At 37.7% G+C, this 18,958-nt stretch overlaps 1 protein-coding gene across 1 annotated transcript; it reads right to left on the bottom strand.

The window, feature by feature from the left end:
- Positions 1-1,244: 1,244 nt before the first annotated feature.
- On the bottom strand, positions 1,245-13,924 carry LOC107515043 (P antigen family member 3). Its single transcript, XM_036226529.1, has 4 exons — positions 9,829-13,924; positions 9,157-9,408; positions 7,009-7,150; positions 1,245-6,063 (listed from the first exon to the last, which is right to left on the bottom strand). The coding sequence occupies exons 1-4, from the start codon at positions 9,910-9,912 to the stop codon at positions 6,041-6,043; spliced, it is 501 nt and encodes a 166-aa protein (XP_036082422.1). The 5' UTR covers positions 9,913-13,924; the 3' UTR covers positions 1,245-6,040.
- Positions 13,925-18,958: the final 5,034 nt, after the last annotated feature.

Raw genomic sequence — 18,958 nt, 5'->3', positions numbered from 1 at the left:
TGGCTTTCCTGTACCGCTTCTGATGTAGGCACCTGCCCTCAACAGCCGCATGTTCCCCTGGGCCCACCCTTGCATGGGGGGTCGAGCCTGAGACAGCGATCCTGTTGTAAGTGCTTCGAGCTGGTGCAGGGAAGCTGCCAAACCACGTTTATTTTTAGGCTCGTATGTAAAGCTGGGAAGAGTGGAATGGGATCCACTTAAAAGGAATATTGAAATGAAGGAAGGAGCTAACTTGCATAGCCACTAAAAAGATCCACAGTATCTCTGATGGCTGTGAATCTGGACAGAAGATACCATGAGCACTCAGAATTTTTGCAGAAAAATTCCTTTTCCCTAAATAAAATGTGGAATCAGAAAGCCGCAAAACCAGAAGAGGCCGTGCAAACTCAGGTTGCACAAATGTCAGCAGAAATCTATGGATTTCTCTTTCAGGGACTTAAGGGAAAGGCAGACATCATCCAGTTTTCCCTAGCTCTGTTTGCCCACATGTTTAGCTTAGTTCAATGAAAACACTCCAACCAAAATCAATACAACCTAAGAATTTCTGCTACCCATGGGCCATCTTTTGTCTTTTTCAAAAGATTACTGTCAGGTTGGGGGGATGTCAGTGGGCAACATATAACTGCAGTGTTCTGTAACCTCTTACATTAGAGAGGAAAAGAACAAGTTTCTAATATTTTGTAGGAAGTTGCCATAATATTAGTATTAGAACCCAACGAGAAGCCCTTAATGAGGTAAGCTTATGTTTTAGGCATTCATTAAGAAAAAGTAGAAAAATAGATTTTTCTTTTGCTCTTTATCTTTTTAAAATTTTGATTGAAGTGAAAGAAAAGTAGATTTCTTTTTAAAATTAAAAAAATCTTATAAATCAGGTAGCTGATAGAAAGCATTCAATGGAAGACTTGAAAAAACAAGCCGAGCAAATCTTACAGAAAGTTTAATAAACAGACAAAAGGAGTGAAATGATTTTTTAAAAGCCTTAATAAAGGTGGTCTGGAATTAGATTAATAAAATGTTCAGATAAGAGAAAAAAGCGGGAAAAATTATCAAAGAAATTATCAAAAGAATTATCAAAAATTATCAAAGAAACAATGCAAGCATGTCCCTTAAAAATGAAGACCATGAGAATCCACAACAAAGGTGTAAAGACAAAAGTGTTACTGTAAAATTTCAGAATACCAAAACATTAAAATAGTAAATCCTAAAAACAAAACAAAACAAAACAATAAACATGTACAGGAAATTTGGACAAGAATTATGTATAGATGAAAAACAAGCACATGAAAATATGCTCATACAAAGTAATACAAAGTAAAATCCCAAGGAGATACCATGGTACACCTTTTAGAATGGCTAAAATTAAAAGACCGGCCATTCCAAGTGTTAATGAGAATGTGAAGCTACTGGAACCCTCATACACTGTTGGTGGGAATGTAAAATTATACAGCCATTTTGAAAAAATGTTTTGGCAACTTGGCGACAAAGCTATAACTCCAGATAAATTGAAGAAAAAAAATTATGAGGCAAGTAGAGCAAGTAAAGTTTCTATGGTAAATGTGAATTAAGACAAAAGACAATGTTAAAATCAAAAAGATAGTTATGAGAAGTACACAGAGGTTTTGAGTCCTGACTTGAAAATTAGCTGCACCAGAGACTAGTGATTTGACCTTGAATGATATATGTATCTTCTTTTATCCTCGATTATCTTATATAGAAAATGAAAATAATTAAGCAGTGAAATTTTTTTAATGAAAAAGGGGATAATAAACAGATAGATTGAAATGTATTTATAGTGCAGTGGTACCTAGAACACACACATCGATCCCTGGGGAGAAGCCATTTCTGACCTGTGCTCTGAGCATCCCCTAGTTCACACTTACTATGGCTGTCATCACACTTGTCCTGTCATTATCTTCTGGATGATTCTCTGCTCATTAACTCTGGGCTCCCTTAGAACTTGTATCCTGCATGCATCATTCTTATGTCCCAGAGCCTGGAGCCTGATTCCCAGGTGCTCAGGTTTTCTTGGTTTTCTCTTTTGTCTGAATGATGATGATATGTGCTACTCAAGTACAGCCAATGATGAGGTTCAGAACAAACTACACTAAAATATGGCACCTTGGTATATTAAACATTTCAAGCTGAAATTTGAAAAATAGCAGGTGCAGCATGGATTTTCTGACCTTCCTCTGAAGCAGGTCATAAGACCTTCATATGAGAGGTGCCCTTCCTGTATCCAAAGGAGCATCCTTATCTCAGAAGACACAAGGCACTGACAGGAATCTGAACAAATAGGCCTTGCTGTTTCCCCTAGTTTACTATACTTAGCTCATACCCCTTTTTGTCCTACCACATTTTCCCATAACTGTCCACTCTTCATCATAACTAGCATAAAACACTCAGATATAACTACTACTTTGGGTCATATAAAACAAATTTGTATGCTTTTCTTGTTAATCTGTCTTTTGTTACAGGGGCCCAGCTGAGAATATTTTTTCCTTCCTACGCCATTGTTAAACAAGTATTTTTTTTACTGTAAATAATACATTATAAATGAGATCACAGGAAATCTCCTTGCAAACTCTTAAGAGGAGAGTATGCAGGAAAAGGTTAACACAGCAGGCCTGGGTGCTCAAACACTACACATTCCAAAGAAAGCCTATCTCTAGAACCGTCCCTTGGCTGGTTCCTAAAAGATAACCTCTGAGTCCTTGGAATATTTTGCCCAATATTGTTTTGCATGCTTGAGACTTTGTGCCACGCTATACCAGTAGAAAAGGGTAAGTTTATCCTAATGATGTGATTTATGGTGAAATGTTTGATTCTGCTCTGAAGAGATATGTTCTGACACACAAGCTCTGTAGGTCTATGTGACTAACTCCCAATAAAAACCATGGACACCAAGACTCAGATGAGCTTCCATGGTTAGTAACACCTCATACACTGTCACACATCATTCCTAGAACATAAAAGTATGTCCCCAGGGAACTCCACTGGAGACACTTGGGAAAAGAATCTTGTATCTAGTTTCTCCTGGACTTCAATTCACCTCATGTGCTTTTTCTCTTTGAAAATTCTGATCTGTATTCTTTCACTATAATAAACCAAATCATGAGTATAACAGCTTTCAAGTCCTCTGAGTTCTAGATCACCAACCCTGAGAGTGGGCATCCTTGTCACAGGGAGCTTGTGCCTTTTACCCCCCTTTTTCAAGAACCATCTACCACCACTGTATCGCCTACTTTGGTAACAAATCTTGGTCACTCCTTTCTCAGATCAGCCCTCAAGTAGGGGTTATATTGGCTAACACACTCAAATCTTCCTACTTATATACAAAGGGGCTGATGAACAGACTAGGTTCTGAATACTTTTTGAATGAATACTGCCAACTTGGTTAGTTTTAAGTGTTAGGAATGGATGTCTCTCAGCCTTCTACCAACAGAATCAAGTATGTGAACCCAGTGATCATTGGATTTGGAAAGTCCAATTGACCTTTCATGAGCCTGTTTTCTTTCCTCCTGCTTCATGGCCACTCCACTATTTTTCTATGTCCCTTCCCTATGCTTTGTATTCCAACTACTCTTCTGCTTATGTCTGTTTGCCTTACCAGTATGACATTCCCCATGGCAAACATTTATTAGTATTTTACCTCACTTAATCATCATAGCTATCATTTAGCATATTGTAATTATTTTAGAAATTGGGAAAGTCCCTAATGATGTAGAGACCTTTCCCACCATTACAATATGCGCCAGGGGCAGTACTGAAACCCATGGCTATTTCATGCCACAGCCTTTAAGGAAAGAGTAGATAGGAACAAAGTCATTTTTGCCTCAGTAAGTCTCTCTGGTTCCTTTCTCTCTTCTACCCAGGTTCTAATCCTCTCACCCAGTTCTATGGCCTAGGGACTGTTTACAAATTTTGCAGCAAATTGAGATACCTACATTTACTCTCTTTTTAATTGAACAGATTTTCAGTCCTTTTGGGTCAGGGAATAGTTTTAAACCTCTGTAAGAGTGACATATAATTGCTTTATATATCTCTGTATCATACTTTAAGCAAAATGGTTTCTGAGTAGGGCTTTTTCAAAACTGTTTGGGGTGTGAAGATACAAATGAGGAGTTCAGAGATGTAACTCGCTGTCATTATGTATATGAACAGGAGTATAATACTGGAATTGGGCAGTTGGGGGGCTTCTGAGTGAGATCGGATAACTGTCAGGCCAATGATGGATTCTGTAAAAAGAGATTTGCAGCTGCTCCCTCCCCACCTCTGAATAACTTTTAAAAACAAGCACGTCTGCAGGGGATGCTGTGGCATTTTGCCATAAGGCTTGTGGTATAAGTTCTTTTCTCTGTGTTCCAATAAATGGGCCCAAATAGCATTAGTATTCTAGATATATACTTCCATAGCATGATAAGAAAAACATGTTATTTTTAAATGTTTATATCAATGATTTCATCTAAGACACCATGAGAGGTCTGCATACCACATATTAGGAAACCCTTCAAGGAAAGAACAATGCCTTTTAAGTTAAATAAAAGTACACACATATATTTAAATTTTCTATAAAAACATCAGATTACAACTAAAGTCATATTGACACCACCAGTCTGTACTCAACACTTTCAGGAGCTTTTACTCAGAAAAGAACAAGGATTCTGAACTTATAATTTGAGTCCTCCGATGTTTCCTACTGGAGTCGGAGATTACCAATTTTGTGTAAACTCTGACTTAAACATCTTTGTGAAGATTTGATGAGGTCATACATGACAGAACCTAATACAAAGAAGTGGCTATTAGATAGTACACACCCTGTGTTATTTACTGTTTTTATTAAAGATTCAATAAATGGAGCTATTGTCATAATCGTACACAGCTCAGGGTTTGGTTAGTCCATTCACAATCATGTAGCAGAGACTGAAATTATCCAGGCAAGCTAATAGAGCTGACTTTTAACTTACTGTGTGTAGATTAATGTCAGCACAAAAGCAAGAACAGGTTGCTTTCAGAGTGACAGCATTATTGTAAATATCTTGCAGGAAAGATGGGCACCTCACAAAGGCTGAAGTCATGGGGACCTTGAGCTTCCCCTTCTCTCACTGCCCCGTAAAGTAGGGTCCAATACTAAAAAAGAAATGCAATCCAGAAGCAGCTGAACATGTGAAAGCCTAGCACTACATTCCTCCAAGCCTTGCAGAGACTTTCACTCCAGAGACTAGAAGAGATTTTACATACCAATTCATTGTATGAATCTAGTGTAACCTTGGTACCAAAGTCCAACGGAGTACTTGAAATAAAAATATAGGCTAATATTGCTCAGGATGTCATACATAAACATCCTAGAAGAATTATTATTCAGAAAGATAATATGACCAATTTATCCCAAGTCAAGGTTTGTTTAATCATAGGAACTTACTTATGTAATTTGGCACACTAACAGATTAACAGAGAAAAATCTTATAATCTCAATAAATACACTATAGATTCAAGATGCATACTTTTAGCAAACTAAGAATAGAATAACTTTACTCTGATAAAGTGTATCCACAAAAAGTACAGTAAATATGGTGAAATGTTGAAAATTTTTCTAATAGGGTAAGACAAGGATGGTCCACTATCACCAGTTCTATTCAACATTGTACTAGATGGGTCTGCCCAATGCTATGAAATGAAAAAATGAAAAAAAGGAAATAAAAGATATGTTTAAAATGACAAGAAACAAAATTATTATTCAAAGCTGATATGGTCATGTATGCTGAAACCCAAAGACCCTAAAGGTAAATGTGTGGAATAAGTGTATTAAGCAAGGTTGCTGGATAGAAAAAGTTATATATGAAAATTGTATCTATCTACCAGCTCAGACAAAATATAAAATTTCAAAAAAACATACAATTCTTAATAGCATCAAATACTTAGGAAAAAAATTAACAAAAGACCTGCTAGGTTTCTTTGGACAAAACTGCAAATCTTCATTGAGAGAATTTTAAGTCAAATTTCCAACACAGGAATAGCCTGCATGGTTTCAGCTTATCTTCATTTAAATCTGTAGTTGTCCTTCTCCTGTAAGATAAATAGTTGGGAACATTACTTAATAAAACTTTATTTAGATGACACTAAAAGCATATAAAGGATACATTTTAGTTTTATAAAATGGACTAAAACCAGAACCCTAAGGCGATCCTTTGTCTTATGTCCAGTTAAATCTCTATTATAGAGACTTCAAAGGTAGACTTTCAAACACATGAACAATATTTGTTAAATGCACCACTCTTTACAGTGGAACAAAGAAGGAGACTGTTCAAATTCACATCAGATTAAAACTAATGCATCATTTCAAACTAATGCATCATTATGTAGAAAGCAAAAAATTAAACTTTTAGTAAAAATCCAATCAAACAACAAATGAAAAACCTAAGAAAAAACTTTTTGGAAGTATTTAAATGTTTTGACTTGAAAATATATTCTGAATATAGGACATCTAAAACAGTAATGTCATGCTTGGAACTGCACAAGTGGAATAAATAGAGAGGCTAACATTGTATTTGTTTTGGGTCTATTGTGGAAAAATGCAAAACTGTTCCTTTAAGCTAGTTTAGCCCTTATGTGGTTGCTTTAGGACACGTAACCATGTGTCCCTGTCCATACTCCTGCTATAATTATGAATAGTGACTCTTCACATTTTTAAAATAATTCTAATTTATACAATAAATTATATGGTCACACTAGTTTTAAGCCATTACTATCAAAGGTAACATGAAACTGTGGAAGGAAGAGGGGTGGGGGAGATGAAAAAAGAAACTTGAAAAGCCAAACATACAGGTGTATATATATTAAGACCATGATTGCTTGCAATCTCAAGCAGTTGATCTTGATCTTCTAGCATGGACAGTCAATTAACTTCTCTGGTCCGTGGCCTGAGGGTTGAGGACCCCTGCTCTATATGTTATTAAAAATATAATACCGTAGAAAACAGACATCCTATAATGTGCTTAATAGATATCATACCTGCTTCTGGCATTCTAATGGGCTCCAGATTTAACAGACTCCTCCCCTTGACATCAGGACCATCTCCACACTCACGCCCAGTCTTCAGATAAGCCAGTTCCTGTAGAGTAGCTTCCAGGGCAGGCCCTTGCAAATAAAAAGGTTATCAATTTAAGAAGCAAAATATGAGCTATGAATAAGGAAATAAGGTTCATTTTCTGTGTTATTAAAGTCTTAGGACAGTGCGGTAATAAACGTGATGCATAAGAATCACAAGAACATTAATTTAGGAGTCTGTTTCCAGAAACTTTTTGCAAAGCAGGTTTTTCTTACCCTCTTCTTGTCCCAAAACCGACCTCAGAAAACTTGGGTACTTTGTGCTTATCTGTACTGTACTTGTACTTATCTGTGATGTTATCAAGTCTAACTAGATTGTGATTTCAAAGCTGAAATCACGTCCCTCATTAGTACTTAGCATGTTCACATGGCATGAATAGATACTAATAAACATTGAGTGAAAAAAGTTCTAAAAATAATAAAGCCCAATTGATGAACATTCTGCAAACCAACTGCTCTGCCCTCTTCAAAAATGTCAGTGTCATGAACGACAAAATAAATTAAAGTATTCCACATAAAGAAGGCTAAATAGAAGACATGACAACTAAATGCAATGCATGATCCTAGACTAGACTCTGAATCAAAAAAAAATTGTATGAAGGAAATTATCAGGACAACCAGGGAAATTTGAATGTATACTACATATATTAAATGACTGCATTTTCTCATTGTAAAATTCAAGATTTTGTTAATTGTACAGTGGTTAACCAAGGGAATAACCTTTCTCTTTGTTCTTAGTATATATACACCAAAGTCCTTGGTTCATAAGATTTGAAACTTAACATTTCAACATTAGTAGTAAACATCTATAAGTGTGTGTGAAGAGGAAAGCATATGATACCAACGTAATAGGAACTATTAACAATCAGTAACTCTAGGTGAAAAGTATGAGTTAACGACTATTCTTGTAATGACCATTTCTGTAAATTTTATGTTTTGGTAATATAAAGAAAAAATAAAAGGAATATGTAATAAAGTACATTGTACTTCAGGATGACAGCAGTTACTTGAACTGTGGTTTAAAACAAAATTTACCATCTTAACCATTTTTAAGTGTACGGTTCAATAAGGAGTTATTTTACAAATTAACAGCAACTAAGAATGGACTTTACATATTTGTTTTTCTGTATTACGAAACTTTAATTTTAAATGACAAGCTAAGGACAAACTATACGTATAATTTCTGTATTTTGCCATCAGTGTACAGCAGTGATCAACTACCATAAATAGCATTTCAATTACGATCAAAATGTAGTTTTCTGAAGGGATAAGCTGAGTGGATGCATAGGGCTATGACAACTCTTACAGTTGTGACACCCATTCCTTATTAAGGTAACAAATACTTGTTTTGTTAAAAATAAACTGAAGTTATAATTAGGTCCAAAGGCCCTATATAGTAACTTAAATTCCATGTAAAACAAAGTACCAAAAATAACAGCAAATTGTTTATAAATAACAGCAAATATACTTGTTTCATAGTGAGAAAAAAGAAAGTGGGATGGGAAGATATGGGCATTGTTGTCATATTTTAGAAACCTTTAACAGTGGCCTAAGTTATATAAATGTTTTCCTTCAAAATAGTACATGTATCTGAAATTGTTTCATGTTAATTTTAGATTAATCTTTTGATTTTTCTAACCATAGGATTTATCTGCCTTTCAAAAGCCAATTTAAAAAGCTTACTAAACCAACTACTTATATGCCAATATTCTGAATTATCTAGCTTTTATCAAACCTACTATATAAAAATACCAAATACAGAAACAGTGGCCATCATTCATTGACTCATTTCCTGAGTCTATCCCATTCCATTGAATTGTCTATTCCTGGGCCAGTACTGAGCTGTATTACAGCACAGACATCTGAGTTTTAAGCAAAATCACTTTTTTTTACAGCAGAACAGGTGGTAAGAAAATGCAAATTTTAGAATGAAATGCAAATTTTATATTCGACCATCAGGTACTCTTTGAGAAACAATCCTTGAGCCTCAATTTCCTCATTTATAAAATGGGGGAAATTTAGTTAGGAACTACCTAAAACTGCAAACTATACTCTCTTCATTTGGCCAATTTTCAGGCAATGTTTGAGATCCCTTTCTATTGTTTTCTTTTCTCCTGTTACTGATATAGATAATGCGTGAGGCACAAGCACACACACACAAACCCAACAAGCATTCTTCTTCCCTTTCCCTTCACCTTGAACCACAGGTGCTTTTTCAACTTCTCTCTCTTGATCAAGAGTAATATCCTGACTCACAGTTGGAGGCTTCTCTTGTTGAGGTCGCTCATCACTGGGCTGCTTAGCCTAGGAGTGTATGTGTGCATAATGAAAAGTTTTATTATTAATTCACATCGATGTTATAAATACATGGAATACATAGATATACTTGGCTAAATAAAAATTAGAAATATTCCTCTAATATAATTCAATATAGTTGTTCTTAAGTTACTCTTTCCTCAGAGGGGCTACTCCAAGGAAAGAATTGTCCACAAGAACTTTGGAAGCTATTTTCATCTAAATTGGGATGAATGTATGCAATCTGTTGTTAATAAGCATGAGGAGGAGTTAGCAGTTGTTATTTCCCAGGAATGTAACAGCATCAATCCAGGCAACACCATAATGTAATCCTCCAGGATCAAGTCCTTTATCAGTGTATCCATACAAATTTGACAATTTTACAGAAATAAATTTTTAATTTAGAAAATCAAATGTTAAAGCACTTACAACCACAGGCCCAACCAGCTGGGAAGATTTTTCATCATCTCGATGTCTTCTAAGTTTGAATGTTGACCTTGGTTGCTCACTCATATTTCACACTGAAAACAATAGTGGTTTGGAAAACTCAGAGCATAACTATATTCGACCATTTCCATGGCCAAATAGTGAAGTGTATTTCTTAATATTAAAAATATTTTCACATTACAAGGTAATTTAATTGTGCATGCTTTCCAATCAAACCAAATCTGACAGCTTGAAAGAGTAGTTGTTTATGTCATGGCCAAACTGACAGAAATCACCTTAAGACACGCAGTAAAAGACAAGAATACATTTCAAAGGAGGTTTCATTTCACAACTTGATTCACTATCATAGAAATAATTCAAGAAAAACCACTAGAAATTAAAACTTGCATAACTACTTGTGGCACACGCATTTAAGCCCTTTCTCACCCCCAACACCCAATAAAGTATTTTTGGGACACATGGCCACACTAATTTGTATACATATTATCTATGACTATTTTCCCACTAAATAGACAGGGCTGAGTGACTAATATAAACCCTATGTGGCACTCTATTTTGGCACTCTGCTGTGTGCACTATGAATCTTAGGAAACAGTCACAACCCCAAAGCATGCAGGTATCCAGACCCATACTTTATCATCTGCAAAGCCACCTACCCAGGGCCACAATGAGGGCTTCCAACTCTATGCTGAGCAGTTCCTGGTGTCTCTAGGACCCAGATACCAAAAATAACACCATCAAGACTCCCCCCATCTTCATCTGACTCCTAAACTACATGCCCTCTCTTATCTGGGCCCCATGTGACTGCTATTCCTTGAGGACCTTCCTCCTGAGAGGCCAAATAAAAGGGCCCCAACCCACATGAAGCTGGCTGGGCTCTTCTCTCAACATTCATTCACACATAAACTCCTAGAATTGATCTGAGGACCTACAAATTGAGTTTCAACCAGTGAGAATGAAACTAGACCGTAAGATGTAACCCACACAGCTCAGTACCACAAACCTTAACAGACCACCCACACTGATGGGAAAACGTGTGGCACTATGCAAGCACAGTGTCCCACTGCACAGCATGAGCTGGTTTCCCTGACCCCTTACAGCCTTGGACAAAGGACTCTGATGTCTGCCTTCCATCGGCCAATCCAGCTGCCTCCATGACCCAGACACCTCAAATAATGAACACAAGTCTCTCCCATCTTAATCAAACCCCTCCACTCCATGACCTGCTGTTCTATCCCAACCCCGTGACAATGATAAAAGCCATGGTGGCCACTACGTCTCAAAGGAAATAGACAACAACCTCGAGGACCTTCCTCCTCCAAGACCACAACTTGGTGTCCCGAACCTTGCACACAGCGCATGCCAATAACCAAGTGCTTACATACAGCATCCCACACGTGCTGCATAAGATGATTTCCCTACCTCCTTATGAGGCCAACTGAGGACTCCCAAGTCTGTCAAATCTTAATAACCTGCCTTATCCAGATGCCATAAGTCTCTCCTCAGTTTCATCTGATCCCCTTACCTCCATGGCCCACCGTCCTCCCTTGACCAAGCCAGTCATAAACACAAAGACCATGGTGGCAGCTACACCTTATAGGAGAAAAGTAACAACATCAAGGATGCTCCTCCTTTGAGGCCACAGGTCATGATGATCCACCTGAAATCCACTGGTTCTCCCCACACTGATATCAGTGGTCCCCAACCATTTTGGCACTAGGGACTGGTGCTCCTCTGAGAATCTAATGCCTGATGATCTGAGATGGAGCTGAAATGATGACCCTAGCACTTGGCGGGCAGCTGCAAATTCAGACAAAGCTTAGCTCACTAGCCCACCACTCACCTCCTGCTGTGCGGCCCGGTTCTTAACAAGCCATGGACCAGTACCAGGGGTTGGAGACCCCTGAACTGACTCACACTAAAACTCCATGGAGAACGGATATGAAGACCTACCAATTAAGTCTCAGCCAACAGGAAACCAGATGGTAAGACTGACCCACAAGCTCAGCTCCCACAACCTTACACACCGCACACACCAACTGCCAACATGGTGCATGGCACTGGACATGCACACTATGTCCTGCATGCTGCATGGGCTGTTATTCCCACCCCCTTATGGGCCCGACCAAGGACTCCTGAATCTGTCCTGTCTGCCAATCCCAATGTATCCATCCATGACTCAGACACCTAAAATAATGAACATAAGTCTCCATCTTCATCTGAGCCTTTCTCATCCACGGCACTCCATCCTCCCTTGATCCAGCTCCATCACCAAGACAAGGGCCATGGTGACCACTATGCCTTACAGTAGAAAGCCAACCTCGAGGTCTTTCCTCCTCAGGTCACAGGTTGCACCGACCCTACCTCCATGAAATGCACTGCTTCCTTTCACACCCACTCACACTTAAACTCCTTGGAAAATGGATTTGAGGGCCTACCAGTTGAGTCTCAAGTCAACGAGAAAGAAACCAGACAGACGCGATGCACACAGCTGGGCACACTGAACCTTGCACACCACACACACCAAAGACCGATGAGATGTCGCACAACACTAAGCATGCACGCTGTGTACCGCGCACCGCAAGGGCTAGTTTCTCCGCCCCTTTACAAGCCCGACCGCGGACTCCAGAGTCTGTCTTCTGTGGGCCAATCCTGTTACAGCCATAACCCAGACATCTCAAATAACTAACACAAGTCTCCCATCTTCATCTGACTGCCCTTTCCGCGGCCCACCATCCTCCCCTGTCCCAGACTCATCATGACAATATGGGTGGCTGCTACACCTTAAAGACAACCTTGAGGGTCTTCCGACCGCACGAAACTTGCAGACTCTCCCCTCACACTCATTCACAAACTCCATGAAGAACGGTTCTGGGAACCTACCAATTGAGTCTCAGCCAACTAGAAAGAAACAGTAAGACACGACCCTCACAGTTCGGCACACCAAACCTTGCACACAATTCACACCAAAAACCGATGGGATGGTGCGCAGCACTGGTTGTGCACATGCGCACTGTATCCTGCATGCACCACGTGGGCTTCTTTCTCCGCCCCCCTACGTGCCCCACCGAAGACTCCCGAGTGTTCCTCTGTGGGCCAATCCTGATGCATCTATGACTCAGACACCTCAAATAACAAACATAAGTCTCTCCCCATCTTCATCTGACCCTCTCCCATCTGTGGTACTCTGACCTCCCTTGCCTGACCGCCACAAGGGCCATGGTGGTCACTATGCCTTAAAGGCAACATCGAGGACCTTCCTCCCCGGAGGCCACAAATCAGGCTGACCCAATCGCACAAAACCCTCTGGCTCTCCCCTCACACACTCACACTTCAATTCTGTGGAGAATGGATCCTAGGACTTACCAGTTGAGTCTTAGCAAACGAAAAAGAAATCAGATGTTAAGACTCAATCCACACAGTTCCGCGCTCTGAACCTTGCACACCACCCACGCCAGTGGCTGCTGGGAACGTTCACGGTACTGAGCATGTGCACTGCGTCCTGCGTGCTCTGCGTGGGCTGGTTTCCCCGCCCACATATGAGCCCAACGGATGACTCCCAAGTCTGTACTCCATTGGCACTTCCTTCTACCTTGAGGACTCAGGCACCTTAAATAAAGCTCCAAAGTCTTCCCCACCTTAATCTGACCACAAACCTTCATGTCCCACAGTCCTTCCTTGTCCTCGCCTTGCCTCAACAACAAGGGGTACAGCGACTGCCTGTGAAGAGTGGTACATACCTACTAAAACAAATGACAATATATTCCACAAGGTTTACACAAGACTAAGAGTCTTATAACCTAATATTTGAAATATTCAGCATATAAATCAAAACTACTCAATATAAATGACTAGGAATGCTCATTTCAACAACACATATACAAAAATAGAATGACAAGGAAAATCTCAAGTAACAGGAGAAAGACAATCAATGGACACCAGTGCAGGAAAACTGAGGGGTTGGGAATATCTGACAGTCTTTAAAGCAATCGTGAATTTTTTTGAAACAAATAGGATGGAAAAATAGAAAGTCTTGGCTTGACAAAAATATTTTAAAAAGTAAATGTGACAAAGAGCTGGTTCTTTGAAAAGGTTAATAAAATTGACAAAAACATGGCTAATTCACTAAAGGAAAAAGAGAAAGGAAACAAACTGAATCAGGGATGAAAGAGAGGAAATTACAAAAGACACTGCAGAGGAGCAAAGGATCATATAAAAATACTATGAAAAAGCATATAACAACAAATATAATAACCTAGAAGAAATGGACCAGTGCTTAGAAAAATACAACCTTCCTAGACTGAATCAAGAAGAACTGGAAAGTCTAAATAGACTGATCAGCAGTATGGAAAATGAAACAACCATCAAAAAACTACCAAAAACTCTAAAGACTCCATGAGAACACTACTGGAAACAATAAGCACGTACATTGAAGTTTCTAGATACAAAATCAATATTCAAAAATCCATAGCATTCCTATACTCTAATAATGAAGAGTCAGAAAAAGAAGTAGAAAAAATAACTCCTTTTGCAATTGCAACAAAAATAATAAAATGCCTATGAATAAATCTAAAAAAACATGTGAAGGACCTATATAATGAAAACTATAAGACCCTATTAAAAGAAATCGAAGAAGATACAAAGACATGGAAAGATATTCCATGTTCTTGCATTGGAAGAATCAACATAGTTAAAATGACCTTATTGCCTAAAGCATTATACAGATTTAACGCAATCCCCATCAAAATCCCACCAAAATTTTTTAAAGAAATGGAACAAAATATCATCAGATTTGTATGAAAGCACAAGAGACCCCGAACTGTCAACGACATCCTGAGAAAAAAGAATAAGGCTGGAGGCATCACTCTGCCTGACTTCAAATTATACTACAAAGCGACAGTCATCAAAAGGGCAGAAAAACAGACTCATGGACCAGTGGAACAGAATCAAGAGTCCAGAAGTAAACCCATGTTTATATAGGCAAATAATTTTTGACAAAAAAAGCCAAAAACATACAGTGGTTTCTCTTGAAGAGGAAAGCCTCTTCAATAAATGGTGCTGAGAAAACTGGAAAACCACCTGCAAAAGAATGAAATTAGACTGCTATCACCACACACCAAAATTAACTCAAAATGGATTAAGGACGTGAATATGAAACCTGAAAGAATAAAATGCATAGAAGAAAATGTAGGAACAAAACTCAAGGACCTTGGACTTAAAGAGGATTTTATGAATTTGATCTCAGGGGCAAGAGAAGTGAAAGCTAAAATGGGACTACATCAAACTAAAAAGCTTCTGCTCAGCAAAATAAATTGTCAACAAGGTAAAGAGACAGCCATCAGAATGGGAAAATATATTTGCAAGCAACGCCTCTCATAAGGGCCTAATATCTAAAAAATACAAAAATGCATACAACTAAATAACAAAAAAATGATCCATTTAAAAATTGGGCAGAGGACCTGAATGGACACTTCTCCCTAGAGGACATACGAATGGCCAACAAATATATGAAAAGATGCTCAACATCACTAACTAGTAGGGAAATGCAAATCAAAACCACAATGACATACCATCTCACACCTGTTAGAATAACTATAATCAACAATACAAGTAATAACAAATGTTGGAGACGATGCAGAGAAAAAGGATCCCTCATACACTGCTAGTGGGACTGCAAATTGGTACAGCCACTATGGAAAACAGTATGGAAGTTCCTCAAAATAACTAAGAATTGAGCTACCATATGATCCAACAATCCTTCTACTGGGTATTTACCCCAAAACTTGAAAACTTATATCTAAAAAGATTTTTTCACACCAATGTTCATAGCAGCATAATTCACAGTGGCCAGGACATGGAAGCAACTGAAGTGTCCAGTGATAGATGATTGACTAAAGAAGCTGTGGTACATATATACAGTGGAATATTACTCAGCCGTAAGAAGAGATGAAATACTGCCATTTGCGACAACATGGATAGACCTCAAGATAATCATGCTAAGCAAAATAAGCCAGAAAGAAAAAGTTGAAAATCACTTGATATCACCTATATGTGGGATATAAACCTAAAAGCAACAATTGAACAAAACAGAGGCTCAAGGACATGGACCATGGGCTAGTGGTTACCAGAGGGTAGGGAGTTGGGGAGGAGGGAAGAGGTAGACATGGTAAAGGGAGTCAAATATAGGGTGATTGGGGGAGGGTGAATTGGGTAAAGGGGATCAAATATACAGTAGCTGAAGAAAACTGGACTCTGGGTGGTAATCGCACAATAGGATATATAGATGTCAAATTATAATGTACACCTGAAAATTATATAATTGTATTAACCAATGTTACCCCAATAAACTTTTTTAAAAAGTTTTTAAATAATTAATTAAAATAGACACACCTAAATAAAAAAATATATTTAAAGAGGAAACAAATGGAAATTTAGAGATGAACAATATGATAAAATTAAAATCTTACTGGATGTGTTCAGTAGCAGAATGAAGCTGAGAAAATAGTGAACTGAAAACGGATAAATAGAAATTATTCAAACAACTCAGAGAAAAAGAGATTGAAAGAAAAATGAACAGAATCTGAAGGACCTATGGTAAAATAATAAAACATCTATAATTTTTATCAGAAACCTAGAAGAAGTGAAAAAGTATGGTAATTAAAAATATTTTAAGTAATAATTGCTAGAAACTTCACAAATTTTGCAAAATATGTAAACCTACAGATTCAAGAAGCTCAGCAAATACCAAACAGAATAGACCCAAGGAAAACCATGCCCAGACATACCATAATCAAACTGCTGAAAACTAAAGGCAAAATAATCTTGAAGGCAACCAGAGAAAAATGAGTGCATTACTTGGAAAGATGACTCAAAGGACTTCAGAATTCTCATCAGAAATCATGGAGACCAGTAGGAAGTGTATCAACATTTTTTAAATGCTAAAAGAAATGTCAATCCAGAATTGTACATCCAGAAAAATATCCTTCAGGAATGAACACCTATAAAAGACATTTGTGGATGCTGGAAAAAAAAAAAAGAATGTGTTGTTAGCGGACTTACAGGAATCGTAATTGAAATTCTTCAGACAGAAGAAAAATTATACCAGAAGGAAACTTGGAACATCAGCAATGAAGGAAGGGCAAGAGAAATGGGTAAATATTTGGCCAAATATAATAGACTATTCTCCTTTTGAATTAATTAAAATTTATTTGAGGGTTGAAAGTAAAAATTAAATCATTGATGGAGTTTCAGTGTATGTGGATGTAATATATAAGATAACTATAACATAAAGAGGGAGACTAAAGGGACGTATATGGTGGTAAGGGTTCTACATTTCATGTGAAATGGTTAACTATGAAGAGTTAACTATGTATATTTTAATTCCTAGATGAATCACTTTAAAAAGTATACAAAGAGGTATGGTCAAAAACACAATAGAGTAAAGGGATACTAAAGATGTTCAAATAACCCAAAGGAAAACAAGAAAGCAGAGAGACAAAACAGAGGGAAGAAACAGAAAACAAATGATAAAATGCTACATGTATATCCAAACATGCTACTAATTGCCTTAAGTGTAAAGGTCTAACTCACCAAAATCAAAGATTATAAGACTATAAATCAAAGATTATAAGAATGGATTTTTTTCTTTAAAAAAAGGCAACATGACCCAACTATGTGCTATGTACAATAAACTCACTTTAAATATAATAATATAGGTAGGTTAAAATAAAAGGATGGAAAAAGATATACCAAATATACACTAATGAAAAGAAAGCTTGACTAAGTGAAACAAGTCAGACAGAAAAAGGCAAATACCATATGATTTCACCTGTATGTGGAATCTAAAGAACAAAATAAACAAACAAAATGAAGACAGACTCATAGATACAGAGGACAAAGTGGTGATTGCCGGATGGTAGGGGATTCTGGGGGCGGGGGGACAAATTGGTAGTTGCGAAACAGTCCATAGGGAATATAGTCAATAATATTGTAATAACTATATATAATGCCAGGTGGGTAAGTAGACTAATTGGGGGGAATCACTTTGTAAATTATATAAACGTCTAACCACTATGCTGTATACCTGAAATATGTAAAATAATATTGAATGCCAATTATAATTGAAAAATAAACATTTTTTCAAAAAAAAAAAGCTTAAGTAACACTATTAATATCTGACAAAGTAAACTACAGGACGAAGAAAATTAGCAGGGATAATGACAGATGTTACAAATTGATAAAAATTCACCAAGAATGCATAATTTATAATGTATATGCACTTGCATTTGGGGGTCCCCAAGTTCAATTATTTGCAAAGAGGATTCACAGAACTCAGTATACAGCTGTACTCATGGCTTAAGATTTATTACAACTTAAGGATACTAAGTAAAATCAACAAAGGGTAAAAGTGCATGGGGTCAGATCCAGCACGAGCTTCTAAGAGTCCTTTCCCAGTGGAGTCACACAGTTCATTCATCCAGCAATGAATTGTGATAACATGTGCGATTTTCTCTACCAGGGCAGATCACATTAGATACTCAATGCTTTCTTCCTAAAATCTGGAATGAAGCAAGAATGTCCACTCTCACTCTTGTTATTTAACATTGTATTGGAAATCCTAGCCAGTTGAGCAAGGCAAGGAAAAGACATAAATGGCTTACAGTTTCAGAAGAAGGAAATGAAACCACCCCAATTCTCAGGCAGCATGATTATCTGCATAGAAAATCCCATGGAATTTATTTTTAAATATTAGAATAAGTGAGTTTAGCAACATTGCAGAATACAAGGTCAGCACACAAATATGAAGCATATTTTTCCCCTCTTTAATTCCCCCTGCCCCACACTTCCACCACTGACCTAAGGATGTTGCCATCTCCCCTTAAGAACTGGGTCTCTGAAGGCAGGGCATCTCCTCTCACGCACTCGCTGCACTAGGGTCTGGCACACCCAGCGCACCCGGCGCACCCGAGGTATGGTCCGTGGCTCCACCTGGGACAGGAATCCAGGACCTTCTGCGTGTAAAGAGCCACTGTCTCAAGCATATTTTTATATACCAGCAACGAACAATGTAAACTAAATTTTTTTTAAAACGTGCAATAATTTTTTTACAATA

The sequence above is a fragment of the Rousettus aegyptiacus genome, unplaced genomic scaffold (assembly GCF_014176215.1).
Source record: "Rousettus aegyptiacus isolate mRouAeg1 unplaced genomic scaffold, mRouAeg1.p scaffold_m13_p_9, whole genome shotgun sequence".
In the NCBI taxonomy this organism is placed as follows: Eukaryota; Metazoa; Chordata; class Mammalia; order Chiroptera; family Pteropodidae; genus Rousettus; species Rousettus aegyptiacus.
The sequence above is the reverse complement of the archived record's forward strand: the minus strand, read 5'-3'. Positions and strand labels throughout refer to the sequence as shown.